The following is a 22,472-nucleotide window of genomic DNA, read 5'->3' on the forward strand; positions in this document are numbered from 1 at the left end:
TATGCATGTTGACTCTGGTCTATTAATATTGCATGAATTGTCTGTGTAGCCTGTGCATCTGGTTTGATAGGCAGAAACATGAACCCGATGAAGGAGATTTTGTGAGATTTAAAGGTTTCATGACACTAGCAAAATGGCTCATCCGTACGTGTGGCTGTGCCTTGTACGATAGCTCAGCCCCATGCATTTGCATATGTATGTTGGTTATAAAGAGAAGCTGTAATCTACAAAGGATATGCCCAAGGGTTACCCCCCCCCCCCCCTGTACTGTGAAGTTTCGATAGTGGCACTCCATGGTGGATCTCTTCATTTCTTCAGTTATGCTGCAGGCTGCTGGGGCTTGGAGGTGTCCACTACTACTGCATTGATCTGTAGGCCATGACAAAGGCTATATCTGGCCACCACTTTTTGGATACATGTGCAGCCTCCCCTTTTCTTGCTTTGGATTGTACATAGGGGACAATCGCATTGATTATTTTTCTTCTACACACTGGGAGTGCTGTTCATATTGATTATTGATCTGTAGGCCCTGACAGTGGTTACCCCTGAGCCTCTACGTGCAGCCTGATTGTAGAAATTAGGATATCGGACGGTGGGTGTATAAGTAATGAAAGGACTTGGGCTACTTTCACACTGCCGTTTCTGGGTCCGCTTGTGAGATCCGTTTCAAGGCTCTCACAAGCGGCCCCAAACGGATCAGTTTAGCCCCAATGCATTCTGAATGGATAAGGATCCGTTCAGAATGCATCAGTTTGCCTCCGTTCAGCCTCCATTCCGCTCTGGAGGTGGACACCAAAACTCTGCTTGCAACGTTTTTGGTGTCCGTCTGATGAAACTGAGCCAAACGGATCCGTCCTGACACACAATGTAAGTCAATGGGGACGGATCCGTTTACATTGACACAATATTGGTGTAATTGTAAACGGACCCATCCCCCATTGACTTTCAATGTAAGTCAGGACGGATCCGTTTGACTTACACTTAGATTTTTTTTTTTATTAGTTATGCAGACGGATCTGTACTGAACGGATACCATCGTTTGCATTTATAGGTGCGGATCAGTCTGTGCAGATACCAGACGGATCCGCACCTAACGCAGGTGTGAAAGTAGCCTAATGTGTTTATTTAATTCATGATTTTTAATAATGAGGTATCCAGTTTTCACAATGCTTAATGTGGGTGGGCAAAATGTAAAGAAATGATGTAACTAAAGGGGTCTTTAATGATATTGTATATCGTATGTAAATAGAGATTGATTTATAGATAGACAGGCAGAGAGAGAGATAATAATACCGTGTAATCAAGCATCTAAGGAACATGAAAGATAATCAAAGGGTTAGCAAATTGTTTGTAATCTAGTAATAAAGATAATTTTATAATATACCATTTTTTTATTAAAAAAAATCTTTTTTGTAAAAACGGGGATGAATCTGTAAGAAAAGAAAAAAAATTGTTTCCTAGTTTTCTCTCTATAATGATATAGGGGAAGATTAAATGGCTTCTCCTGAGGCCTGTTGTTTTTTTTTTGTTTTTTTTTTACAATGGAACTCTATGGTGAATGGATGCTTTTTGTATACTTTAAATGGATGGGAAAAGCGTCATATGAATCCAGCCTTACCTTGTAAACCAGCCTGTCAGATTCTTGACTATATTTAGTTTTACCTTTTCAGTATTATAGTAATTATGCTTTCCTGTTTAGTCTGTGGGTATTTGCATTAAATTCACTTTTTTTGTCTGTGTCTATTTTTTTTAATGCCCAGTACAAGGATGCATTTATGAAAGCACATCCCGGTTATAAATGGTGCCCAACAACTAATAAACCAGTAAAAGCACCTACCACTGTCGCAACAAGGAAAAAGCTTTGGCCTTACCCTCAAGAGCCAGTCAAAGAAATAGCAAGCTCCAAGATAGTCTCAAAGGAAGAAGAAATGCCACAGCTCAATTTTGGCATAGCAGGTAAGCACCAACACCTTTACCAAAACTCTTCAATATGTTAGACTCCATCATGGGCTTACTTCTCATGCAAGTTCAGTTGTTTGTGTTCAACACTTCTGCTTTCAGTTTTTTGTTGTTCAGTAACTTTTATTGCAGAATCACTAATTATCAACAAAGGTATACATATCAAAAAGGAATAAAGTATACAGCGTTGGCAACTGTTAGTATTTGAGAAAACGATAAAATGTGAAGCATCAAAGGCTGCATACAATAATGGTAAAAGATCATAAATCAAACATGACGGACAACCTAAAATGTACAAGGCATAACCGGAGGATCGAGAGAGGGAGATAAAAAAGGGAAAGAAGTGACAACCTACTAGTGGACCAATGAGATAAGGTTAGGACAAGGGAATGAGCCCAGAATCCTCCCAATTGTCCCTGGAATCTGATCAGTCCCAAAATACCGAATATTCTTTGCACAGAATCCAAGGTTGCCAAGCCTTAAGAAACTTGTCGATCTACCCCAGATCTTAAGAAGTCATCTCCTCCATTTGCCTAATCTTCTTGAGAGTATTGAACCATTCCCTAATGGGGGGGAATGATAGGGGATTTCCAATACTAAGAATTAGGGGTGCACCGAAATGAAAATTCTGGTCCGAAACCGAAAATTCAGGATGCCCTTGACCGAAAACCGAAACCGAAACTGCCTTTTTGCCCAAATACTTTTAAAATACTTTTTTTTTAATGATTGGCGCTGTTATGGAGAGGGGGATCTGTGGGTGGCTCTGTTATGGAGAGGGGGATCTGTGGGTGGCTCTGTTATGGAGAGGGGGATCTGTGGGTGGCGCTGTTATGGAGAGGGGGATCTGTGGGTGGCGCTGTTATGGAGAGGGGGATCTGTGGGTGGCGCTGTTATGGAGAGGGGGATCTGTGGGTGGCGCTGTTATGGAGAGGGGGATCTGTGGGTGGCGCTGTTATGGAGAGGGGGATCTGTGGGTGGCGCTGTTATGGAGAGGGGGATCTGTGGGTGGCGCTGTTATGGAGAGGGGGATCTGTGGGTGGCGCTGTTATGGAGAGGGGGATCTGTGGGTGGCGCTGTTATGGAGAGGGGGATCTGTGGGTGGCGCTGTTATGGAGAGGGGGATCTGTGGGTGGCGCTGTTATGGAGAGGGGGATCTGTGGGTGGCGCTGTTATGGAGAGGAGGATCTGTGGGTGGCGCTGTTATGGAGAGGGGGATCTGTGGGTGGCGCTGTTATGGAGAGGGGGATCTGTGGGTGGCGCTGTTATGGAGAGGGGGGATATGTGCACTGTTATGGGCATAACAGTGCACAGATCCCTTTCCCCATAACAGTGCACAGATCCCTTTCCCCATAACAGTGCACAGATCCCTTTCCCCATAACAGTGCACAGATCCCCCCTCCCCATAGCAGTGCCATAGACCGATCCCCCTACCCATAACAGCCCCGGCCCTGCTGCTCACAGCATCACTCACTGCATCTTTATTTTACCTTTACAATCGTGACGCTCCAGTAAGAACTCTGCAGGCAGAGCGGAGGGCGGCGTAACGTCACTTACTCACGTGACGCACCTGCTCCGCCCACTTTATGAATGAAGGAGGCGGAGCAGGCGTGTCACGTGAGTAAGTGACGTTACGCCGCCCTCCACTCTGCCTGCAGAGTTCTTACTGGAGCGTCACGATTGTAAGGTAAAATAAAGATGCAGTAAACCGCCCGCCCGCAGATGGTGGGTGACAAATCCCACACCCCATATTTTCGGCCGATATGTAACAATATCGGCCGAAATGGATTAGGTACATTTTCGGCCGATATTTTCGGCTGCCGAAATTTCGGTGCACCCCTACTAAGAATGACAAAACGTGTTCTGGAGATGGAAAAGAACCAGAGAGCATGGTCAAGACAGCTATCTCAAGTGTTCATCTAGAGGACGAGACATGCATTTTATCATATAAGACATTGATGGATCTCCGGAAAGGTTTGACCCTGTTACACTGCCACTAAATATGGTGCTCTTCCCAATCTTGCAGCATACAGCTTATAGAACACTTATGCCCCAACTGAATGCCTTGGACCATTGCTCAGGAGAAAAGGAATGGTTCAATTCCCTCTCCCAGTGATGCATAAGGGGAAAGGAGATCCAACCTCTCCCAGGATTAACCTGTAGACCAGAAACACCATATGTGCAGGAGGTGAAAACTACAAACAAATACTGTGAGATCCCTAGACAAATGAGTGGGCTCAGAAATGAGAGAAAACTACAGAGTTGAGCATATTGCAACCAATCCCCCTCCACTGGAAAAATTTGCTGGGCAGATCGAGGATGCCCGTATGTAGAACTGCACCCAAGGCCCTTCTAAATGAGAGAGGGCAAGGCGATGATCAATGGGAGGCAAGAGGTGTTTTAAAGAGCTTAGCATGAGCTGCCAAGCATACTCCCTCCTATACCTATCAATGAAGGTATAAAACGCAGTATATGTGGTGGCTTGTTTAGGTCTCAACATTCAAGCTAATAATCTGCCACACTTATTCATTTGGTCATATACGATGCATTTTAACTTGTCCCTAGCATGTATATATTTTTGATCAATCAGTTTGCTGAAGGCATTCCCCATGTCACACAACTCCAGGTAAACCTCAGAAGAGAGAGAATGCTTATGGTGCATCTCCAGGTCCGAGATTTTCTCCAGGAGGGTTAGCATATCTGCATCTTTTTTATTCTGGATGCGTGAGATGAAACTGTCTCTCAATACACGTTTTATTGCTTCTCTTTGGATTGTTGGGACAGTAGGGTCGCCGGCATGGACCTGTCTGAATGCAGCAATCTCCAATTTAATATCCGTGACACCCACTTGGTTCATAAGGATAGACTTTGCCAAGTGTCCACTAACCGGAGGGAATAAAGGTGTCTTCGAAATCCACAAACTGCCCCAAGAGAAAGAAAGGAATTACCAGTGGAGATATCCAATGAAATATCCGGAAGAAAATTTAAGTCGGCACCTAAGATGATCAGCAGGCCATCTGTAATGTCCTCCAAAGCTGCGAACAAGGAAAGGGGCAAATTTGATCCTGGATAGGAAAATATACGTTAGCGATCAGGAAGATAGGCACAAAAGGTGGCACACACAGAAGGGAACATAAAAAGTGAAACAGCCATGTAAGAAAAATAGAAAAGAAGAACAATCAAACAGTTAGGGAAGACAGCTGGAAAATAGCCAACCATCATTGTAATTGAGAGTGAAAGCCTCATTAGGGGTGAGATAACACCTCTCCCCAGACAAAAAATAGATTACCGGTCCAATAAGTGAATTAACCTGTCAAACAGACCTACAAGAATCAGAGAAATGAGAGCCAAGTCTCTTGTGGCACAAATGAGACATCTCACTGGGTCCAGAACCCAAGAAACCTTGGAGGGGAACCACAAGGGCATTATAAACATTGCAAGGATAACATAAGAAACTACAGAAAGGCAAACCTAACACAAGTTCAGACATTAGTCCCTCCAAAACTTGGTGTCGCCAATCACCTTCCTTCTGAGGAAAATTCACAGTGTAGGGCCCCCGCATACCCGGTGGGGGGCCTCATGTGGTCTTCGTCAGGTTTGAGGGGAGACTTTTGTCCATGCTGTCTAGTTGGAGAAGAGATGAGAGCAAGAAGGATGGGCCACTCAAGGATTACAGTCATGGAAAGTTCAAATGTCTGTAAAAGTTTGAGTATGTCTCCTGGGTCACGGAAGATTAAGATTCTGCCCTCTTTCCTGGTGGAGATCTGCAGAGGATATCCCCATCTTTACAAGATTTCTTTTTCCTCTTAGTGTGATGATTGGGGGGACAACTCTACATAGATAAAGTATTCTCTGCTATATATCTGGGAGAATTCGGCCATTGGCTGTCCCTCCATGTTGTCACATTGTCTTGTGGCCCTCAAAATGGCCTCTTTTTGCTTGAAAAAGTGGACTCTGCATATAATGTCTCTGGATCTGGCTGTATCTTCCAGACAAGGTCCCAAGGCCCTATTTAATCGGTCATGGATTTTTATAGGATCCTGAGTTTTTTCAGCTGCCTCCATGTGGGTGACCCAAATGCTGTATTTCCCCCCCTTAAATATCTCCATCTCCGATTTGTAAGTCTGCTCATGCCTGGAAACCGATTTCCCCACGTCCTCTTTTTAGTTGAAAGGGCACGGAGATAGTCTATTAGATCCCAGTTATTGCTATAAGACTGATGCCATTAGTAAGCCACACCACCCTGTTTTCAGTTTTTGGATCAGGTAGAATCTACTGGTATATGCCTGATATTTTCTGTCAGATGTATGAGGCCTAACTGTAATGTCCAGTCCCAGCCGCTCCACCTTCTGTTAGCAGCCCATTACATACACACATCCCTGACCTTGTGTCCGTGACCTCCAGTGTTTATCCCGTGGGCACACCCTGTTATAAACAGGTTTAACAATCCCTGTTTGGACAATCCCTAATTATTAAATGGGTCCCTTCATAATAAGCTGATCGCAAAGTGCAAGTGCCCCAGCAACCAGCTGTAATCTGTGAGGAAACCTGTGTTCATTTTCCCTGCAGCGCCACCACAGGGCAAATTAGATATTACAGAGTTCCCCTTGTCTGTGAAATGCAGGACAGAACAGGGCTTCCAGAGCGGCAATCAAGTATAGGAGTATAGGAAAATTGGCTTTTGTAATCTGGAGAACTCCTTTAATCCCCAACCCCAGGTACAAGAGTTCTGTCATGGCCCCTTCTTTGTACTGAACCCCATTGGTCAAATTATTGTTAACCTGTCTTTGGTAATAGGCCATTAATATTTAAATCCTAGAAAACCTCTTTATTCGTATTATACCATATATTGGCATTCTAGAGAATTTGTATACTTTGTGGAAGCAGTTTGGTTAAGGTTCCCACCTGTTTCAGCATGACTGTGCCCTGTGAAATTCCGCCATGTTTGATGGGGTAGAATTCTCTGACCTCCACCCCATCCAGGTTGACCTAAAATACCAACCATACCCTTACTCACTAATGCTCTTCTTGCTAGATAGATTCTAATTCCAGTGATAAGCATTCCTAGAAAAGGAGGGAGATGACTCAAGGACCTGAAGGGGCACAGCTCGTGTAATACTTAACCTCTGGAATCCCACAAAGCTGTTTGAAGCCTACAAGGGAACATGTGGGGGCCACCCCATTGTGAATGCATTACAAGGCTTCCATATGACATATCACTGAAGGAGTACCAATATAGCTGGATTGTTTTCTTCTGTATCACTTTAAAAATAATAGAAATGGCTCCAGTGCTCTATGATGTATGTCTACCTTCTATCCCTGTTATCTAGTAAGTTTTGTACTTGTGTTTCCATAAGATCCCACACAAATGGGAGGCCTGAGTCTGCTGCTTCTTGCTGGGGAACATGCCTTGACTGCACACAGGGACCAAGCAATGGCTGCTGACATAGACAACGAAGAGCCAGAGGTTTGTAATAACTAGAAATGACAGTGTCCGGTGCACTAGAAATATAAGATAATGGCTTTGTAGCACTTTGTTCTGAATTATTCATAGCTTTGTCCACTTATAGTCTAAATCTGTTTGAACATTTTAGTGTTTTTTTTTTTTTTACCTATGTATTCTTTTACAATATACAAGTTTGGACATGACATTGATCTGATCTACTGTAATGAGAATTGTATGTAAAAAGAAATATCTATTCTGGTGTAAAGCCTATTTGTCCATGTGGATAAAATTGAGCAAGGGGAATCCATAATGACACAAGGGACACCGTTGAATGTGTTAACTCGTCTTGCCATGCACCATAATATCAGGTCACTGCAGGAAAACATTTCTGGCGTATACAGCTGGCAGCCGCCCTAACTGCCAGGATCAGAGAGAACTCCAATCTCTGCATTTTAGTATGCTGAGGTAGGAGACTTCTTGTTTCACCACATTGCTTCCCCAAGAACCCTACACCCCACCCCAAATGTGATTGTTGGTGTCTCCATGGTTGTTATAGCAGACCCCGGACCTAACAATTCCAAAACCTAATAGGGCCCGTGTGACCCATGCACCATATATATTTTGTTATTTTTGTACAGTACATACATTAATATCCGATCAATGATGGTCTGACATGCCCCACCCCCCACCAATCGGCTGTTCCCTGCAGCTTCCAGTGCTCTTTGAATAGCACAGGTAGCACAGCTCCATTCACAGTGCAGTGGCCATGCTGGGTTACTGCAGCTTACTCTCACTGAAGTGAATGGGAGCTGAGCTGCAGTAACATGGCATGGCCACTACTCTCTAAATGGAGCTGTGTGTCAAGGTCCATTGAAAGTGCTAGTTCCATAGGCTGCAAGGAACAGCTGATTGGTGGGGGTGTCAGACCCTCTCTGATTGGATATTAACAACCTATCCTGAGGATAGGTCATCAGTTTCAGGAGCCTGGAGAAACGCTTTAAATGTTAAACAAGGGCCACTTTCCTGTGTCCCCTGTTGTCATTGAGATCAGCAGAACCCAGCAAGGAATGCAAATATGGAATTCTCCATTAAAGGAGTTCTCCGCGTTTACTGTTGACGATCTATCCTCAGGATAAGTCTTTTTGGTGCCCCCGCGAATCACCTGTTTGCCTGGCGTCCCCATTCACTTCTATGCTACGGCTCCCATCTGTTCAAGTGAATAGGAAGAAGCCATCACATAGTTGTAATTACACTACTCGCCGCTGAAATTGTTGCAGTGAGCAGGTAAATGGAGAAGAAAAGGCAGCGCTCATATGAGTGCTGAGTGCTCTTCAAACAGCTGATCAGCGGGTGTGCCGAGAGTAGACCCTCCAATCTGATATCGATGAACTCTCCTGGGGATAAGTCATCGATAGTAAAAACCCTTTAAATTCTATGGGGAGTCACATAAACAGTCAAGTTACAGTATGTGTCTGAGCCACACCAGAGAACACATGACTCCTGGCAGATGGTGTGCTAGACCTGTTTCCCTAGTATATACCATTTATCTTTGCTATCTAAATGGATACCCCTACTTATTAGAAGGGTTCCTTGACAATATGCTGATCACAAAGTGCTTTTGTGACTTTTCTGCTTTTTATTTTCATGTGTACTAAACTTGTCTTTTATACACAGGTATCTTCAAGTCCTACGGAGTCAAAGGAGTCAGACTGCTTTCAGCCCACTAAGAAGTCTGCATTCCTTGAAGTAGCAGAGGTATGAAACTCCACCATTTATATCTTGACAAGAACAACCCACATTTTTATTCTTGGCTTTCTGTATGTTTGTGTTACCTCCATGAAGCATTATAATGGCAAGATAATATATGGATCTGTTCATATTTGCATCAAAGTCTCCATTTCTCCATGAAATCTATTGACTATAATAGGACCCATTTTTTTAATGGTTGGAAAAAATGGGCTGGCAATACAGACTGCCGCATATAAGGGGTTTGCAGAGGAACTACAATACAAGGGGCTGAGGCTGCTGAGGCAGTCCCAAGCTTTGTACAAGTCTTTGTGCCTGCCAGCTGTGGAGGCAAGTATATATGAAAGTCCAGCTCACCCTTAATCTGATCCGCGTGCACAGAACGAATCAAGTAGATTCCACAGTTCAAACGATAGGAAGGAAGAGTTCCAGCACTTGTATGTAGTTTTGTTGCGATATCTTTATTTTCCAAAAACAGCTTCACAAATAAGGACCAGTTCACACACTCCTGCTCAGTTGACGCGTTTCAAACTTAGACGTTCTTAGTCATAACCGTGTGTGGCCCCTGGCGCTTTGGTTTAAATATGGCGAGTATGACCCCCCCCCACCCTCCCGGGGGGGGAGGGAGGGAAGGAACAAACCAACCTTCCCCCAGAAGCACCAGCGGGCCCACACCCTGTTCTTACCACATGCATATAAAAAAGAATATACATACCAAAATAAAGAAATTATATAAGGCTACTTTATATAAGGCCACATAAGGCTACTTTCACACTTGCGTTAGGAGCGGATCCGTCTGGTGTCTACACAGACGGATCCGCTCCTATAATGCAAACGCTTGCATCCGTTCAGAACGGATCCGTTTGCATAACCATGAACAAAAAAAAAAAATTTTTTTATTTTTTTTGTTCATGATAATGCAAACGGATCCGTTTTGACTTTACATTGAAAGTCAATGGGGGACGGATCCGTTTGAAGATGACACAGTATGGCTCAATTTTCAAACGGATCCGTCCCCATTGACTTACATTGTAAGTCTGGACGGATCCGTTTGCCTCCGCACGGCCAGGCGGACACCCGAACGCTGCAAGCAGCGTTCAGGTGTCCGCCTGCTGAGCGGAGGACAAACGGAGCCAGACTGATGCATTCTCAGCGGATCCGCCTCCACTCAGAATGCATTCAATGCATTCAAACGGAGCTCACAAGCGGAGCCCCGAACGCTAGTGTGAAAGTAGCCTTAGGCTTATTAATAAATAAACATAAGTTATTTTCTTTTATTCAGACCTAGGGGGCATCTGGTGTTCAATCGGAACATCCAATATGCCTCCCTTTTTGTAGGATGCTTTTTTTTTATTACCACCTCGAATGGGAACTGTCACTTTCTCAATGGCAAATGTGCAGAAGCCACCAACTCTGCGATGAAGTGGCTGGCTACATTGGAGATGCCAGTCACCAGTGGGTTCGTAATGTAATTCAAATGCTCCAGGAGTCTTGTCTTAAATTTCATGGAGGTGCTGCCCACATAGGTAAGATCACACTGGACGCACTAAATCACATAAACGACACCACTGGTGTCACAATTAATGTAACATTTGACTTTATGAAATACATCTGTTATCCTGATGGGATCTGTATATTTTTATATATATGTATATAATTTCTTTACATACAAGTGCTGGAACTCTTCCTTTCTATCAGCTGTGGAGGCCTATGAGGATAAGCTCCCAGGCTGGGTCTCATCGGCACACTGTCAGTGTAAGGCTACATTCACACGACCGTATGAATGGGTCTGCATTCGTTCCGCAATTTTGTAAGGTGACAAAAAATAGCTTTTTTGACACGTATTTTTTTTTTTTTTTTAAGGTGTTCACCTGAGGTGTTTAGGTCATGTGATATTTTTATACAGCAGATTCTTACAGACCAGGCAATACCTGAAATGTATACTATTTATTTAGGTTTTACACAATAATATAATTTTTGAAACAAAAAAAAAATAATGTTTTAGTGTCTCCATATTCTGAGAGCCATAGTTTATTTATATTTTTTGGGCAATTGTCCTACGTAGGGTCTAATTTTTTTTGCGGGATGAGATGACTGATTGGTATGATTTTGGAGTGCGTATAACTTTTTGATCGCTTGTTATTACACTTTTTGTGATGTAAGGTGACAAAAAATAGCTTTTTTAACCGTTTTTATTTAGCTTTATTATGGTGTTCACCTGAGGGGTTAGGTCATGTGGTATTTTTATAGAGCAGGTTGTTACGGACGCAGCGATACATAACATGTTTACTTTTATTGTGTTAAATGTAAAAAAAAAAAAAAAAAGTAAACATGTTATGTATTGCTGCGTCCGTAACAACCTGCTCTATAAAAATACCACATGACCTAACCCCTCAGGTGAACACCATAATAAAGCTAAAATAAAAACGGTCAAAAAAGCTATTTTTTGTCACCTTACATCACAAAAAGTGTAATAACAAGCGATCAAAAAAGGAGTATGACCCCCAAAATGGTACCAATCTAACAGTCACCTTATCCCACAAAAAATGAGCCCCTACTTAAAGACAATCGCCCAAAAAATATGGCTCTCAGACTATGGAGACACTAAAACCATTTTTTTTGTTTCAAAAATGCTTTTATTGTGTTAAATGTAAAAAAAAAAAAAAAGCATTTTTGAAACAAAAAAAATGTTTTAGTGTCTCCATAGTCTGAGAGCCATATTTTTTGGGCGATTGTCTTTAAGTAGGGGCTCATTTTTTGTGGGATAAGGTGGCTGTTAGATTGGTACCATTTTGGGGGGCATACTCCTTTTTTGATCGCTTGGTGTTGCACTTTTAGTGATGTTTTTAGCACAGTCTTTTAGTTTTTTTTGACAGTGTTCATCTGAGGGGTTAGGTCATGTGATAATTTTACTTTATTTTGGGAAAAGGACTTTTTTTTTTTTTACTTGAAACTTTTAATTTTTTTGTAAAACTTTTTTTTTTGTCCCACTCTGGGACTTCAACTTTTGGGGGTCTAATCCCCTTTACAATGCATTACAATACTACTTTATTGTGATGCATTGGCTGTAAGTGTATTACACTGTGTAATACACTTCAGCCTGCTTGCCTGTGAGATCCAGGGGGCTGGATCTCACAGGCTGTCACAGAAGGCAGCCACGATGCCTAAGGAAGGCCTCGGACTGCCTTCCCTGCCATTGGGTCCCCATCACAGCAGCACGGGGACCCGATGGCCACCCCGCACCCAGCAGGATCCCGCACGTGCCGTTTGCCATATGGGATAAATATTATAATATTTTAATACTACAGATGTTTTCACAAGTGGCGATGCCTATGATGTTCATATTTTTAATTGTTTATGTATTTTTTAATGCGCCGGTTTGTTTTCACCGATGCCGGCGCATACAGCAGGGGTCCGCATACATCAGTAACTGCCGGACCCCTGCCGCTGATCGGGCTGGCGCAGCTCCTGCACCCGCCCGATCAGCCCGCCGTACATGTACGACGTTGGTCCTTAATGGGTTAAAGGACGTGGTGTGTCTCAGATGGCACCAGCTCGATACATGAGAAGTCTACATCTAGCTTATACCAGATATTGCAGACTAGATATATCAAAGATTTAATTATGTTTATTTAATCTTGCTATATCAACATTTTTCACACAACTTTGCATAAATCAGTAGTACAAGTGACAACAAGAAACTTTGTAATATGTCTTATCAGTGAAACTGTCTAGCTCTCATATTATCAGCTGTTTACCTCTCTGCACCTCCTCTTTTACTTTGAAAAATGTCTTAATGCCTTAATGACCAAGTGATTTTCCATTTTTTTTTTCTGTTTTTTTTTTTCGTTTTTTTTACACTCAGCCTTCCCAAAGCCATAACTTTTTTTATTTTTCCATTCACATAGCTGTATGAGGGCTTGTTTTTTTGTAAGACAAGTTGTTCTTTCTAATGGCATCATATGGTTGCATGCAATGTAGTGGAAAGTGGGGAAAAAAATTCCAAATGGGGTGGATTTATAAAAAAAAACAACACAATTCTGGGTTTTATGGGTTTTGTTTTTACAGCGTTTCCTATGCAGTAAAACAGACCTGTTACTTTTATTCTCCAGGTCAGTACGATTACAACAATACCACATATGTGTAGTTTTCTCGCTGGTATCATTGGGGGACACAGGACCGTGGGTATAGCTTGCTGCTGCCACTAGGAGGCGACACTAGGCTGAAAAGTGATAACTCCTCCCCTGCAGGCTATACCCCCTCCAGCCTGGAGAGAGCATATCAGTTTTTAGCTTAGTGTCGTAGGAGGCAGACCTCCCTGCTTAGCAGGGTGGCCTTTTTTGATTTTCTTAATTTTGTTATTTTGCACAGATTTCCTGGATGGGGCACAGGCACGCTTGCGTCCCTGTCTCCCTGGGAGGCTGGCCGGTGTTGCTTGTTCCACCGCCCTGCCTCCCCCAAGAAGACAAAGCGGACCAGGGCAGCCTCGCTCCCCTGCTTCCCGCCAGCAAGAGGGCCATCTCCTCTCCAGCCCTTCTCTGCCCGGACCCCTGATGCCTGGTGCCAGCGGTCGAGGGGTGGCCCTGCTGGACAAGACTAAGGGTGAAGACCACAGATGAAGACAGGTGAGTATTACTGTCCCTCCCTGTCCCCCTCACACCATGGCCCTTTATTAAGGAGGCTGAGAATCCTCCACCAGTCGCCGCATATCATCTCATTGAGGTAATGAAGGGGTTAATCCCAAACCCGGCGGCGGCATTTTAGATTTTCCCTCTACACCCCCTCCGATCTAACGTGGCTCATATCGGGCAGGGGACACTCAGAAACTGGCGCCGCTGCGCTCCATTCGTGCCCCTTGTTCTCAGACCGACCGGGCGGGCTCCCGGCCGGTCAAACACCATACTTTTGGCAGGTATAATCTTGGCGCCTGTTAGTGCCGTTCCGGATCCGGAAACACCGGCGGATACGGCGGGCGGAGATCCCAGTCGGCCGGGCACCACAAATCTAGGCCCCGGCTTCATTCGGGCCTTCCGGTTTCTTGCGGCCACGCTGTTGTCTTCTTGCAGCCTCATTCTTGCACCGATTCAGGTACCGTTGTGTTCGGCTGGCGGTGCGTTTCGGTCGGCCTGCATAAAACTCTAGTTCCCGGCTTTGCGGCCTTCTAGGCCGCAACTTCCACCCTCAAGTATGGAGGGGCGGATCCATTTTCTGGCACGAATTCTCCTCTGGATCCAGCTGGCTCCGCCCCGGTCCTTGGACAGTTTAACCCTTCCTAATCCAGTGACCAGATTACAATTACCCTGGGTCTCTATCTGCAGGCACGATGTGCCTTAATATTGCAGTATGCAGCCTTTCCTGCCCCTTGTCCATTTGAGGTTAGGTCCTCACCCGGTTAAATAATAAAAAAAAATATATATATATTTTTTTTAATTTTATTTTATTTTTTAAATAAAGAAGTGCGCCCATACAGGCCTGCCCTCCTTCCCAATCCGCCCTCCGGGGCCGTTTGGTTGATAATGCTCCAACTGCGCAAAATCCAGTGGAGTACATCTAAAGGATTCCCAATCCTCCTTACGGGCAGTTTGATTGATGGTGCTCCACCTGGGCAAAGCCAGTGGAGTACATCTGAGGATTCCCATTCCGCCCTCCGGGGCCGTTTGGTTGATAATGCTCCAACTGCGTAAATCCAGTGGAGAACACCTGAGGATTCCCATTCCGCCCTCTGGGCCGTTTGGTTGATAATGCTCCAACTGCGTAAATCCAGTGGAGTACATCCGAAGGATCCCTAATCCGCCCGCTGAGGCATGTTGGTTGATTATGCTCCAACTGCGCAAATCCAGTGGAGTACATCTGCAGGATTCCCAATCCGCCCTCCGGGCCGTTTGGTTGATAATACTCCAACTGCGTAAATCCGGTGGAGTGCATCCGAAGGATCCCCATTCCACCCGCTGAAACCGTTTGGTTGATAATGCTCCACTTGTGTAAATCCAGTGGGGTTCATCTGAAGGATCCCAATCTGTCCTCTGAGGCCGGTTGGTTGATAATACTACAACTGCACAAATATCCAACTGCGCAAATCCAGTTGAGGACAACTGAAACTTCCCATCCACCCTTCGGTGGCGTCTGTTTGATGTTTCTCCTCCTGCGCAACACAGCGGAGGACCTCTGGAAGTTCCCAATCCACCCTCCTGGGTCGTTTGGTTAATAGAGCACCGTCTGCGCAATCCGGTCAGCAGACCTTTAGTTCACGGTAATGTAGAAAAATGAAATAGCGGCACTCACCCGTGTGGAGTAAAACCAGCGACTTTATTATTCAAGAGCTACATCAGGCAGGGGGCGGACAATTCAATACACACGCATTGATCAGCGGCGGCCGTTTCGCGCGAAATGCGCTTCTTCTGGCTGTGCGTCAATGCGTGTCCACATATCACTCCTCTTAAATGCTGGCGCAGACAGCTGTCAGCAATCGACAGATCAGGCTACGTCAGCATCCAGGTGATATGCTAAATGAGAGAATACATTATAGACACAGTGTAAAAACAATGTATATGCAACAAACAAAGAAACATCAGTAGTAAAGTTTGGTGGCTCACTCACTAATTACTTATGGAATAGGTGCACTGCCACTCAGCACTCCCTGTTGCTGATAGAGTGAACGGTATAGAAGCAGGGTTGGGCGTCACTCAATATCGGGCATCAAATAGACAAGGACAAAATTAATGTCTGAAAGTTATCTTATATTTGCAACAAATTGTATAAAATTGCACATAAAATACATAAAATACTCTAAAACACACATATAGCCTCCTGGGAATCACTCATATAACCTCCTGGCGATCGCTATACTGAACCACTATATAAGTTGCCAGAGTCCATAATGTATCAATGTCCTTGAAAGTTCATGTAAGATGAACGCTACATGAACTTTCAAGGACATTGATTTGTTGCAAATATAAGATAACTTTCAGACATTAATTTTGTCCTTGTCTATTTGATGCCCGATATTGAGTGACGCCCAACCCTGCTTCTAAACAAAGAAACATGCATAGAATTGCACAACGAAAAACTCGGCACATTGAGACATTCACAGGAACGGACTTAGATCATTCCTATCATTTAGTCCTAACTCCCCTAGGGCTTGTGTTCGTAGAATCCATTTAGCCTCTCTCTGCAGGAGGAGGCGATGTCTGTCTCCTCCCTGCACAGGGGCAGACACAGTTTCAAGGCCAGAAAAAGACACACAACTAGTATCACTATTGTGGGCACTTCTAATGTGCTCTATAAATCTGGGACAACCTTTCCCTGTCTTAATAGAGTTGAAGTGTTCTCTTACACGTTCGAACAGGCATCTGATGGTTTTACCGATGTAGAAGCGCCCACATGTGCACAACAATAAATACACCAGGTAAGTACTGCGACAGTTAATAAAGGTATTGATAGTGTGCCTGATGCCAGCAAATTCAACACTCTTTTTCTGTGAATTATTGGTGCATAGTGAGCAGCTTCCACACCTGTAATTGCCTTTTGGCAAGTTGCTTTTAAGCCAATTCCTGCTCCTCTCTTTTTGTAACCTACTCCTGACAAGCTTGTCCTTAATGGTGTGACTCCTTCTAAAGGAAATGAGGGGTCTCTGTCCTGTTAACTCATTAAGAGTTGCGTCCCTCCTCAGAACGTCCCAGTTCTTGAATATGACAGACCGGATACGATCTGCCATTGGACTGTATCTGAAGGAGAACGCAAATCTAGCACCCTTAGCTAGACCAATGTCCCCATCCTTCTTTCTGTTGGCGCTGTTCAAAAGGTCTTCCTGTGAGAAGTTATCCTCAACTCTTTTCATATCCCTGCTTATTGTTTCCTCAGGGTAACCCCTCTTAATTAAGCGTTGTCTGAGGTCCTCAGCCTGTCTATGGTATCCACCATTTCTGCTATTGATCCGTCTCAACCTGATGAACTGCCCATACGGTACGGCCTTTTTGACACTCCGTGGGTGGAAGCTGTCGTGGTGGAGCAAGGAGTTGGTCGCCGTCGGCTTGCGAAAGCCCTCCGTGACCAACTCGTCGCCTTCCACCAGGACAGCCACATCCAGGAATTCGAGCCTACTGCCACCAAAATTCATGGTGAAGGTCATGCCCATGTCGTTTTTGTTCATATAATCTACGAATTCTTTGCATTCTTTTTCTGTGCCCTCCCAGACTATGAAGACATTGTCTACATAACGTAGATAAACTTTTAATTTAGAAAGAAAAGGATTAGTAACAGAATAGATGTACCTGTCTTCAAGTCTGGCGAGGTACATATTGGCAAAGGTACAGGAGACGGGGGTCCCCATTGCCGTACCAAGTCTCTGCCTAAACCAGTCGTCACCAAATTGGAAAAAGTTGTTCATCAAAATGAACCTCAACGCCTCTCCAACAAACTCACAGTAAACAGGGCTCCTACCCACGTTCGCCACGATGTCGAGGATCGCCTCGACACCCGCATCATGAGGGATGCGGGTGTAGAGGCTCTCCACATCGAGTGATACGAGCTGGTAATCCTTCTGCCAGTAAATTTCCTTCAGGGCCAACAAAAAGTCATTAGTGTCCCTGAGATAGGCAGGAGCACTGCAAAGTGCTGGTTTCAAAAGCCATTCCAAATACTTGGATAAAGGCTCAGTCACTGAGCCAATCCCTGCGACGATGGGGCGTCCCGGGGGATGGCTCAGCGACTTATGGACCTTTGGAAGAAAATACCAAGATGGCTTAGCCGGAGATAGAGGAACAAGTTTGTCCAACATGTTTTTGGCTAGGAAGCCAGCATCCACGTATTTTTTGACGAGAGATTGTAATGACTGCTGGGTATTAGGCAAGGGGTCACCCCGTGTCCTTTCATACACGGAAGTATCACCCAGTTGTCTGAGTGCTTCATTGATATAGAACTCCCTAGACATAAGGACGACATTGCCGCCCTTGTCCGCTGGTTTCACCACTATATCCTCCTGGGAACGAAGCCACTGTAAGGCTTTTTGTTCCTCCACGCTGACATTGGGTGGGGCAGTGGAATACACCACAGCTCTAATATCCCTAATAACTTGGTACTGGAAGATATCAATGCTGCTCCCAGCGGGCATGGGCGGGCAAAAGGTGGATCTAACTCCACCAGTGAATGGATCCCCAAAGAGATTAGTGGCAGGTCTCTCAAAGGCATCCGCGCCAGTGAGAAATGCAAGGCAGGCACGTTCATCATCATTAAATTTATTCGACACCTGAAAAGCCTCAGGGTCAGGTTGAAGTGGCAGTTCCATTCCACCTACGGGTAGTTTGGTTCTTATGTCAACACCGCCACAGCCTGCAACAGCCATGGGCTAGAGGCTGAGAGGTGGAACTGCGCTCGAGCGGGCCGAAGCAGGACAGTTATTCGGACTCTGACATGAATCCGGATCATTTTTCCAAGATTACGTCCGTGCTAGCCGGTTTTTGGTGTATGCATTAAGTGCTTAATTGGGTATTACCTCCTTCCTGAGGTGGACTGACCGCACTAGCATTGGTCTCAATGCCAGCCATAGGTGCCCCTCGTTCTGTGAGTGGCGAAATTGAAGTTCCACTGGGCTCAGTATCGTCAGCATACATTAACCTTTTGTATAGGTGGCATTCTCACTGCTGTCGCAGTTTTGCGTACGCATTACCTCCTTACTGGGCTGGGATAATGGCACTTCCCACAGAGTACAGAACACGTCCTATGACAAGTTCCTGCTAGGTGCGTTACCCCCTTCGAGGTGTGATGTATTTGCACTACCTCGGGTTACAGTACTTACTGGATATGTTACTCCCGACCATAGGTAAAGTGTTTGCACTGCCACTGGGCGCAGTGCTTACCGTAGGTTTTTCCCCCTGCATTTAGTGGGTAATTACACTTCCGTAGATTGCGGTTCTGACTATTAACCTTCCCTAACCGGGGGTTTGCGCTACCATTGGTGCTATTCCATCTCTCATTGCCATCACATACTTCCTATGGCATTACCCGCTACAAACGATCGATTAACGGGGGAATCACTATGCATCTCTGCATGCGGTATTTCAACTACGCCACGTCTCTAGATGACTCGGCTGCCTTCACAGGTGGTCCTTGGCAACAGTCGGTACCGCTGGTGCCTGATATTCTCCATCTAGTGGTATATGGATACTGACACTGGATACTAGGGATACTCCCATATTGTATCCCTCTTTTCTTCATGCACTTATTGAAGACACAAAAATGTCGGCCTTTTGTGCTCTCAGGGGAGTCATCCAGCCTTATGTGTCCTAGAGACTCCCCATCCCCATGAGCCTCCACCGTTCAGGTCAGTCACACTGCACAGAGTGCTGTGATCAAGATCCAGCAAGCAGAATATTCCACCGACTCCGGATGCTTCGTCCACCACTCATCCTTATCTAGGTGAGGGTGTTATGCTGGCACTCCGCAGTGACTACTACAAGTCTTCTCCTTTGCAGGGTAGTCTTCACGCTAGGGCTAGATGCTCCTAATCGCTGTAGCGGGACAGCCCCCCTCAGGTAGGGGTTCTACCCTGGTACTAATTTGGCAGTTGCTCCTGTTCAGCGCTCTTTTCAGGTGGAGGGTTTAAGGTTAGCTCTACGAACTGGGCCAGCTTGATACCAGGACTTCTACTGGATGTCCTCAGACCTTCCCCTCATGTCCACGCTGGCGGAGCATGCGGTAGCCCCTACCGCACGAGGGGTGTTGGAGTCACCATTACATGCTAAGGTTCCTACTGCATAGTTCTTCGTCAGGCAACGGATTCCTCTAACACGAGAATTCAGTGACCTCTACGGTATGGACTAATCCTCAGCTGGAGTATGGCGTGAGCATTACTCTTGGGGCTTGTATGGCCTCCCTTCAGGCGGAGTATCGCATTACCACTAGATTCTGTAGAGCGCCAGTCTCACATGGGAATGGGCTTTAGTTCTGGCCTCTTTCTGGTTTACTACCAATAAGGGTCCGTGGCTCTGACAAATGTTGTCGTTCTGTCGTCGGCTCGGGCGTGGCGATGGTGTAGTTACCATGGCTGATCAGCACCTACCTTTGAGTGCGTTCTACTGGGTAGCTCAGTCCCTACGGCACTCGTCAACACTAGATTGCCGTTCGAAGCGGGACTTGGATTCTAGTAGTCATACCGTAACGCCATTGGTGCTACCTCTCTTCAGATATCAGTAATGTTTAAGTCACCGCAGGCCAGTGGTGGTTGTTCTTTCACTGCTCATTCCAGGGGTGGACTGAGAGCCTTCCCAAGACGGGTAGAGCGGGTGCCTGTTACGACGTCCCCCGCTAGTAGGGGTTTTGTCCCTGGAATGGATCACACTTTTTTCGTTTCCGATCTCTCCTCGAGTTGGATAACGGATCTCCTCATCCTTCTGTCTAGCGGACCAGTAGCCATGGGTTGTACGGCTCTGGAAGCCCATCGCTATTTTGGATGCGTTGGACGTTGTAATCAAACTTCACCCGGCAAGAGTATTTCTCTCATCTTTGTTCCACTCATCTACTCTTCCAGACAGCGTTGCCGCTTGGTTAAAATTCGGTCACTGACGGGGCTTCCCATCACAGGTGGTGCTCACATTGGCTTTACTTTACCTTTCTCGCGTGGTGTTGATGCTTTGGCCGGCAGTGGGGCACGCCTGGCTCAGGCGTTTGTTTCTTCGTGATTCTCGGGCAGCCTCTCTCACTAGAAATCTCTCCACAAGCCTCTACGGCTATAAGGGTGTTGGTCTACCGATATTCCGCTCCCTAGGGGGCGTTCTCTTGACCAGAGGTGAATCCTGCGGACTTGGCCTTTTTAGTTCTACTTCCACAGCTACGGCCAGGAGTCAGCTATTTTGTGGCGTTAATTTTTTATTTTTATTTTTTTCTCAGAGTTTGTACGCCTTCTGGTACGTACTTTTTTTCGTTAAGTATGGACATAGGGCAGTGTTCCGTCCAGGATCCTCTTTTTTCGCAGAAGGTGGTTGTCTTTCCACGCCCTCACAGACATGGGCTTCTCTTCTTTCTCCCTCGCATTACACAGACCGAGCTCTCCATCAGCCATGTGATTTGGCCTCTGAGCTTCCTTGTCCTTGACTAGCGCTTACAGCCGTACGGACTTCTACCAATTTTTATCCTGGGGTCATTGTCAAGGCTGACGGCCTCCAAAGGATGTTTTCCAGATAGATCCGTTAGACAGTTGCTCAGGCATTCCGCCCTCCGGGTAAGGCAACGCCCGGCTGAGTCTTGGCCCACCCGACCAGCGGTCGGTGCTTCTCGGGTCCATCTCCTTCATGCAGTAGCTTCCCAGTGGGGAAGGCAATGTCTTGATCTTCTGGGCACACGTTCGTCAAGTCTTACCGAGTGACTTCCTAGGCACCGGCGGATACCGTTCCAGGCAGCAAAGTCTGCAGGCGGTAGCGAGTTACGCATCCTCGAAGGCGTTTTACTCCATGGGCATGTGATTTGTTTCCTCCCCGTGGACTGCTTTAGGACGTCCCACGGTCCTGTGTCCCCCAATGATACCAGCGAGAAAACGAGATTTTTGTGAAACTCACCTGTAAAATCTCTTTCTCGCGGGGTTCATTGGGGGACACAGCTCCCACCCAGTAATTTCTGTTTGCCGTGATTGTTGTTGGTTGCGGAGCCAGTATGGCCCCAGTTCTGGTTTGATCGACTGGCGTTGACCAGTTGTTGGTTGTTTTTTTTTTTTTCTCCTACTCCTATTGCTTGGGCACAAACTGATATGCTCTCTCCAGGCTGGAGGGGGTATAGCCTGCAGGGGAGGAGTTATCACTTTTCAGCCTAGTGTCGCCTCCTAGTGGCAGCAGCAAGCTATACCCACGGTCCTGTGTCCCCCAATGAACCCCGCGAGAAAGAGATTTTACAGGTGAGTTTCACAAAAATCTCGTTTTTCTTGTTTTTTAATACTGAAAAAAAACTAATGGTGTGTATAACTTTTTGATCGCTTTTTATCAAAAAAATTGTGGGAGGTGACAAAAAAAAAAACTGATTCGTCCATTTTTACTTTTTTCCCCTTTTTGCCGTTTGCCATATGGGATAAATATTATTATAATATTTTAATACTACAGATGTTTTCACAAGTGGCGATGCCCATGATGTTCATATTTTTAATTGTTTATGTATTTTTATTTTGGGGAAATTATTTGAATTTTTAAAAACTTTTTTTTTTTTACACTTTTTAATAGTTCCCCTAGGCAACTTGAACAAGCAATCAATCATTAATTGCTTTTCTCATAGACTCCAATGCATTAGCGTTGCTATAAAGACCTGCCACAGGCAGGGTGTCCGTAGGAACTAATGTGCAGCAGGG

General features: G+C 45.3%; 1 protein-coding gene across 6 annotated transcripts in view; it reads left to right on the plus strand.

The window, feature by feature from the left end:
• The window catches only part of BBX (BBX high mobility group box domain containing), a 108,881-nt gene that overhangs the window by 12,950 nt on the left and 73,459 nt on the right, over positions 1–22,472 (plus strand). For all 6 annotated transcript variants that reach the window (XM_040424894.1, XM_040424895.1, XM_040424893.1 and 3 more), the window contains 3 exons: positions 1,761–1,956; positions 7,314–7,423; positions 9,077–9,157. In XM_040424894.1, coding sequence (XP_040280828.1) covers positions 1,761–1,956; positions 7,314–7,423; positions 9,077–9,157 — 387 coding nt within the window. The remainder of the gene's footprint in view (positions 1–1,760; positions 1,957–7,313; positions 7,424–9,076; positions 9,158–22,472) is intronic.

The sequence above is a fragment of the Bufo bufo genome, chromosome 3, assembly GCF_905171765.1.
Source record: "Bufo bufo chromosome 3, aBufBuf1.1, whole genome shotgun sequence".
Lineage (NCBI taxonomy): Eukaryota > Metazoa > Chordata > Amphibia > Anura > Bufonidae > Bufo > Bufo bufo.